Source organism: Tetrao urogallus (genome assembly GCF_951394365.1).
Source record: "Tetrao urogallus genome assembly, chromosome: 27".
Classification (NCBI taxonomy): domain Eukaryota; kingdom Metazoa; phylum Chordata; class Aves; order Galliformes; family Phasianidae; genus Tetrao; species Tetrao urogallus.
The window spans coordinates 1,418,116-1,425,894 of record NC_136840.1 but is presented as its reverse complement, the minus strand read 5'-3'; the positions used below and the strand labels follow the sequence as shown (position 1 = coordinate 1,425,894).

At 62.9% G+C, this 7,779-nt stretch overlaps 2 protein-coding genes across 2 annotated transcripts in view; one reads left to right on the top strand and one right to left on the bottom strand.

Moving 5' to 3' along the window:
- Positions 1-1,041, bottom strand: part of USP39 (ubiquitin specific peptidase 39) — a gene marked incomplete at both ends in the record, with an annotated part of 7,848 nt that extends 6,807 nt beyond the window's left edge. Inside the window, 2 exon segments of the mRNA XM_079547541.1 lie at positions 700-954; positions 957-1,041. Of these exon segments, the coding sequence (XP_079403667.1) occupies positions 700-954; positions 957-1,041 (340 nt within the window).
- Positions 1,042-1,359: 318 nt separating this feature from the next.
- LOC306956091 (UPF0561 protein C2orf68) lies at positions 1,360-3,509 on the top strand (the record flags this gene model as incomplete). The annotated part of the gene is made up of 4 exons (XM_079547505.1): positions 1,360-1,454; positions 1,834-1,949; positions 3,177-3,304; positions 3,387-3,509. The coding sequence occupies 4 exons, from the start codon at positions 1,360-1,362 to the stop codon at positions 3,507-3,509; spliced, it is 462 nt and encodes a 153-aa protein (XP_079403631.1).
- Between the last annotated feature and the right edge of the window lie 4,270 nt (positions 3,510-7,779).

The window sequence follows — 7,779 nt, the reverse complement described above, 5'->3', positions numbered from 1 at the left end:
ACCCCACACCAACACAGAGCTACAACTGACCCCACACCCCATCGCTAACCCCATACAGCCACGACTGACCCCGCAGCCCCATACAGCTACAACTGACCCCATACCACCATAACTGACCCCATGACCCCATAATGGATCCCACACTCCCATAACAGACCCTATACTCCCATACCCCCCTAACAGACCCCACAACCCCATACCTGACCCCACGCCCCTATACTGCCATAACAGGGCCCGCACCCCATACAGCTATGACTGACCCCACACCCCCATACCTGACCCCATAACCCCATACTGCCATAACTGACCCCACACCCCCATACCTGACCCCACACCACCACAGAGCTACGACTGATCCCACGCCCCCATAATTGACCCCATGCTCCCGTACCCCCATAGCTGACCCCACACCCCCATACTGCCACAACTGACCCCATATGGCTACAACTGACCCCACGCCCCCATAACGGACCCCATGCTCCCATACCCCCGTAACTGACCCCACACAACCACAACTGACCCCATACCCCCATAAGTGACCCCACACCTCCACACAGCTACGACTGACCCCACATCCCCACAATTCACCCCATACAGCCACGACTGACCCCACACATCCACAACCGACCCTATACCCCCACAACTGACCTCACGCCCCCATAACGGACCCCACAGCACAACCACTGCCCCCCCCCCCACCTGTAGGTTCCGGTTCGGGCTCAGAGTCTCCGTCCTCCTCCCGCTCCCGCTTGACGCGCACAGCTCCACCGCTTCCGCTTCCGGTCCAATTCCCGCCTGCCGCCTCCCTCCGGCCGCGCGCGGTCCCTCCGAGCAGGCCCAGCCCCAGGCCCGGCCCGGGTTCCGCCGCCGCCGCCGCCTCCCGCTTTTCCCGGCCGCGCTCCGCTTCCCTCCGGCCGCGGGCCCTGTCCGCGTCGCTGTCCCGGCGGCTCCGGAGGATCCCCGCGCCGATGCCGACCCGGAGCCCCGCGCCGCCGCCCGCTCCCGCTCCCGGTCCCGGTCCCTCTTCCCGCGGCTCGACATCGCTGCGCACTGCGCACGCGCCGATACGGCAACGCGCACGCGTCACGCCTCACCGCGCGTGCGCACAGTGCCGCGGCGCCTCCACGCATGCGTAATGCCCCGCGCTCGCTCTGCGCCTGCGCACTGCTCTCGGCAGGATCCGGCGTTCTTTGGATTCCGCGCCTGCGCAATGCGCCGTGCCTGCTTTGCGCCTGCGCACTGCTCGCTGCGGGCTCCGCGCCTGCGCAGAGCGGCGTGCCGATCTCCGGCGGAACTTTTAAAGGGGCCGCGTCCCGGTACCGGCGGGGATCGGTTGCCGCCTCCGGCCCGGCCCGGCGGATGGAGACGAGTTCGGGGCGGCGCTGCCGGCCCGGCGGGCGGCTCGATATGAGCCACGGCTTCGTGCGGCACATCCGCCGGAACCAGCTGGCCAGGTACCGGCAGTGCCTCCGGTAACACCCCGGGCCCCCGTTTCCCCCCAGTCCCCCCCTGCAGTGCACGCGTGTCCCCCTTTACGGTATCCTGTAGCCGCCCTACACCCTTATAGCCCTCCTCGGTACCCCAGAGCCTCCCCCGGTATTCTCGTACCCCCCCGGTACTCCTGCAGTTCTCCCCCGGTGTCCCCCCGGTGCTCTGTTCCCTTTCCCAGGTTCTCATTCCCCGCTCCGTTTCCCCACAATACGCCCCCTATGCTCTTAATGCCCTCCACGCTCCCCCCCCCCCATCCCCCCCGCCCTTCCCGGTGCTGGGTTGCCCCCTCCTCCCCCCGTTCCCCCCCCTCCCGGTGTCCCGGTGCTGAGCCCCGCTGCCCAGGGACGCCTACGAGCGCGCCGTGAGGCAGGCACGGGGCAGAGCTCGGGGGCGACACACCGCGGCCCCCCCCCGGCCCCGCCGCCCCGATCAGCCCGTGTACAGAGCGAGGAGATCCGGTGAGTGGGGGGGGGACGTGAGGAGGGTCGCTGTGGGGAGGGGGGAGGGGTTGTGGGGACCCAGGGTGAGGGTGGGCTTGGGGGGCACCCAAGGGTGGGTTTAGGGGCACCCAATGTGGGGTGGGGGTCCCAGGGTGGGGCGCTTGAAGTTGGGCATGGAGACACTTGATGTGGGGGGGGTCTTGGGGGCGTCTGCAGGGTGGGCTTGGGGTGAAGGGGGGCACGGGAGGGTCCCCATGATGGACTTGGGGTGTGGGGGGGACACCGGGGGTGGGTTTGGGGCGCACCCAGTGTGGGGGGAGGAGCGTGGGGGGGTTCTCCAGGGTGGGTTTGTGGGGGAGGCATTTGGGGGGGGGTCTTGGCATGGGAAAGGGGTGGGGAGCACCCAAAAGTGGATATGGGGACACCCAATATGGGGGGGAGGGTATGGGGGGTCGTCAGGGTGGGCTTGGGGTGTAGGGGGGCGCCCAAGGGTGGGTTTAGGGGCACCCAAAGTGAGGGGGGGCCGTGGGAGGGTCCCCATAATGGACTTGTGGGGGAGGCATTGGTGGGTCTTGAGGTGGGGGTGGGGTGGGGAGCACCCAAAAGTGGGCATGGGGGCACCCAATGTGGGGCGAAGGGTGTGGGAGGATCCCAGGGTGGGCTTGGGGTGGGGTTTGGGGGCACCCAAGGGTGGGTTTAGGGGCACCCCATAGGGGGTGGGGCACTTGAAGGAGGGCATAGAGACACCTGATGTGGGGGGGGGGGGGGGGGGGGTCTTGGGGGAGTCTTCAGGGTGGGCTTAGGGTGAAGGGGGCACCCAAGGGTGGGTTTGGGGGCACCCAGTGCGGATGAGGGGCACGAGAGGGTCCCCAAGATGGACTTGTGGGGGTGGGAATGCCTCACAAGTGGGTCTGGGGGCACCCAATATGGGGGAAGGGGAGTGGGGGGGGGTCCCAAGGGTGGGGTTGAGGTGGGGAGGGAGGGGGAGGGGGTCCAAAGGGTGGGCTTGAGGTGGGGGGGGGGAGGGGGGGGGAAGGGGGTCCCAAGGGTGGGCTTGAGGTGGGGGGGGGGGGGGGGGAAGGGGGGTCCCAAGGGTGGGCTTGAGGTGGGGGGGGGTTCCCCAGGGTGGGTTTGGGGGGCAGGCATTGGGGGGGGGGGGGGGGGGGGGCGAGACCCAGGGATGGCGGTGCTGGAGATGTGAGGGGGGTCCTCAAGGTGACATTGTGCTGGGGGGGGGGGGGGCAGGGGTCCCTCCAGGTGACAGCAGCTCGGGGTCCCCCCCACCCCCTCCTCACCCCCCCCGCGGCGCCCGGCTCTTCTGCCTGGATTACGAAGGGGATGACGGGAATGTCACCAGCGTCATCGTGCACCAGGTGCGGGGGGACTTTATTTAGGGGGGGGGCTGTGGTTGGGGACCCCCCCCCTCAAATCTGCTCACCGCCTGGGACCCCGCAGGGTGACAGCGCCGAGGAGGTGACGCGCAGGGTTTGTGCCCTCAGCCCCTTGGAGCCGGCGCTGCGCAGCGCTCTGTGCCAGCGCGTGCAGGATGAGATCTGCAAGCGGCAGGGAGCGCGGTGACGGGGGGCCGGCGTGGGGACGGCGTGGGGCCGGCGTGCTGCTGGGGGACGCGGCCACCCCACCCCGTGGGGACGTGGAGACGGGGTGGCATTAAAGGTGCCCTTGGTGTCACACGTCGTCATTGGCGTCGTCACACGGCAGGCGGCGCGATGGACGGCGGTCCTTGTCACCCCCCCAGGGGACACGAAGGTCACCTCCCTGAGTGCCACCACTGCCACCAAGTCCCTGAGGTCCCCACCGGGGCTGTCAGGTCTCTGTCCTCAGCCCAGTTCCTTGTCACCTTCCTGAATGCCACCACAGCCATTAAGTGACACCACCCCCAGTGCCACCAGGTTCCTAATGTCCCCACCGGGTCCCCGTCCCCTCCCCAAGTGCCACCAGAACCACCAATGTCCCTGTCACCACCCCAAGTGCCACCAGACCCCTATGGTCCCCACCAGCTCCTTGTCCCCTCCCCAAGTGCCACCAGGTCCCCATCCCCTTCCTAAGTGCCACCAGAGCCACCAACGGCCCTGTCACCACCCTGAGTGCCACCAGGCTCCCAGAGTCTCCACCAGGTCCCCGTCTCAAGTGCCACCAGAGCCATAGGGTCCCTGACCCCTCCCCAAGTGCCACCAGGTCCCTGTCACCTCCCTGAGTGCCATCAGGTTCCTAAGGTCCCCACCAGGTCCCCTTCCCAAGTGCCACCAGGGCCACCAGCTTGGGGACCCTGAGTGCCAACCAGGTCCCCAAAGTCCCCACCACAGCCACCAGGTCCCTGTCCCTCCCATAGGGGACACCAGGACCACTGGCTCCTTGTCACCACCCACAGTGCCACCAGGTCCCCACCAGGTCCCCATCCCCTTTCCAAGTGCCACCAGAGCCACGGGGTCCCTGTCACCCCTCTGAATGTCACCACGTCCCTAAGGTCCCCACCAGGCTATCAGGTCTCTGTCTTCACGCCAACTGCCACCAGCTCCTTGTCACCTCCCTGAATGCCACCACAGCCACCAAGTTCCCTGTCACCACCCCAGGTGCCACAAGGTCCCTAAGGTCCCCCCCAGGTCCCAGTCACCACTGTAGGGGACACCAGGGCCACCAGCTCCTTGTCACCCCCCCCCAAGTGCCACCAGGTCCCCATCCCCTCTCCAAGTGCCACCAGCTGGCACCGTGGGGTCCCCATCACCCCTCTGAATGTCACCAGGTCCCTAAGGTCCCCACCAGGACCACCCGGTCCCTGTTCTCACCCCAAGTGCCACCAGCTCCTTGTCACCTCCCTGAATGCCACCATCGCCACCATCTCTTTGTCACCACCCCAAGTGCCACCTATGGTCCCCACCAGGGCCACCAGCTCCCTGTCACCTCCCCGAGTGCCACCCAGGTCCCCATTGTCCCCCCCACAGCCACCGGGTCCCAGTCACCACTGTAGGGGACACCAGGGCCACCAGCTCCTTGTCCCCTCCCCAAGCGCCACCAAGCTCCCTGTCACCTCCCCGAGCGTCACCAGGTCCCCCCCAGGGCCACCAAAGGTCACCCAAGTGCCACCAGGTCCCCAACCCCCCCCGGCTCCCCATCCCAAGTGCCCCCAGCTGCCTCCACGGCCTCCCTGTCACCAGGTCCCCCCCAGGGCCACCCGTCCCCCCCCAGGTGCCACCAGACCCGCAGGGTCGCCCTCAGTGTTTATTGCGGGGTCTCCCAGCGGATCCCAGGGTTTGCTGTAGGGTCGGCTCCCAGCTCCCCATCTTTGGTTACTGTAGGGTCCCCCAAAATCCATCTTAGGGTTTGCTGTAGGGTCAAACCACACAGCAGCTCCCATCCTTTATTGTAGGGTCTCCCAATGTTTATTGTAGGGTCTCCCAGCAGATCCCAATATTGGCTGCAGGCTCTGCTCTCAGCTCCCCATCTTTGTTTGTTGTAGGGTCTCCCAAAATCCGCCTTCGTGTTTGCTGTAGGGATCCAGCAGATCCTGCTCTGGTTTTATTGTAGGGTTTCCCCAGCAGATCCCATTATTGGCTGTAGGCTCTCCCATAACGCGTCCCATCGTTTCTTGTAGGGTCTCCCAGCAGATCCCACTGTTTGCTGCAGGCTCTCCCATAACGCGTCCCCTCGTTTGCTGTAGGGTCTCCCCTCCGGCCCCATTCTTGGTTTGTAGGGTCTCTCCTGCTGCTCGCTGTAGGGTCTCTCTAACAGTTCCCAATCTGTTTGTTGTAGGGTTTTCCCAGCAGCTCCCACTGTCTCGCTCTCTGTTCCCTGTAGGATCTCCCATAACATCCCAATGTTCCTTGTAGGGTCTCCCATAACACATCCCAGTGTTGTAGGGTCTCCCATAACCTCCCAACATTCCCTATAGGATCCCCCACAACATCCCAATGTTTACTGTAGGATCCCTCATAACATCCCAACGTTGCCTGTAGGATCCCCCATAACCTCCTAACATTCCCTAATAGGATCCCCCATCACTTCCACCCGTTCCCTATAGGATCCCCCATAACCTCCCAGTGTTCCCTATAGGATTCCCCACAGCCTCCCCCCATTCCCTATAGGATCCCCCACCACCCCTCCATTCCCTATGGGATCCCCATCCCCTCTCCCCGTTCCCTATAGGATTCCCCACAGCCCCCCATTCCCTATAGGACCCCCATCCCCTCCCCCGTTCCCTATAGGACCCCCACAACCTCCCCCCATTCCCTATAGGATCCCCATCCCCTCCCCCCATTCCCTATAGGATTCCCCACAGCCTCCCCCCATTCTCTATAGGATCCCCCACCGCCCCTCCATTCCCTATGGGATCCCCATCCCCTCCCCCCATTCCCTGTAGGATCCCCACCGCCCCCCATTCCCTATAGGACCCGCATCCCCTCCCCCGTTCCCTATAGGATCCCCCATAACATCCCAATGTTCCCTATAGGATCCCCATCCCCTCCCCCATTCCCTATAGGACCCCCACAACCTCCCCCCGTTCCCTATAGGATCCCCACCGCCCCCCATTCCCTATAGGATCCCCATCACCCCCTGTTCCCTATAGGATCCCCATCCCCTCCCCTGTTCCCTATAGGACCCCCATAACATCCCAATGTTCCCTATAGGACCCCCATAACATCCCAATGTTCCCTATAGAATCCCCCATAACATCCCAATGTTCCCTATAGGATCCCCATCCCCTCCCCCGTTCCCTATAGGACCCCCACAACCTCCCCCCGTTCCCTATAGGATCCCCATCACCCCCTGTTCCCTATAGGATCCCCATCCCCTCCCCCGTTCCCTATAGGACCCCCATAACATCCCAATGTTCCCTATAGGACCCCCATAACATCCCAATGTTCCCTATAGGACCCCCATAACATCCCAATGTTCCCTATAGGACCCCCATAACATCCCAATGTTCCCTATAGGACCCCCATAACATCCAATGTTCCCTATAGGACCCCCATAACATCCCAATGTTCCCTATAGGACCCCCATAACATCCCAATGTTCCCTATAGGACCCCCATAACATCCCAATGTTCCCTATAGGACCCCCATAACATCCCACTGTTCCCTATAGGACCCCCATAACATCCCAATGTTCCCTATAGGACCCCCATAACATCCAATGTTCCCTATAGGACCCCCATAACATCCCACTGTTCCCTATAGGACCCCCATAACATCCCAATGTTCCCTATAGGACCCCCATAACATCCAATGTTCCCTATAGGACCCCCATAACATCCCACTGTTCCCTATAGGACCCCCATAACATCCCAATGTTCCCTATAGGACCCCCATAACATCCCACTGTTCCCTATAGGACCCCCATAACATCCAATGTTCCCTATAGGACCCCCATAACATCCCAATGTTCCCTATAGGACCCCCATAACATCCAATGTTCCCTATAGGACCCCCATAACATCCCAATGTTCCCTATAGGACCCCCATAACATCCCACTGTTCCCTATAGGACCCCCATAACATCCCAATGTTCCCTATAGGACCCCCATAACATCCCAATGTTCCCTATAGGACCCCCATAACATCCAATGTTCCCTATAGGACCCCCATAACATCCCAATGTTCCCTATAGGACCCCCATAACATCCCAATGTTCCCTATAGGACCCCCATAACATCCAATGTTCCCTATAGGACCCCCATAACATCCCAATGTTCCCTATAGGACCCCCATAACATCCCACTGTTCCCTATAGGACCCCCATAACATCCAATGTTCCCTATAGGACCCCCATAACATCCAATGTTCCCTATAGGACCCCCATAACATCCCAATGTTCCCTATAGGACCCCCAT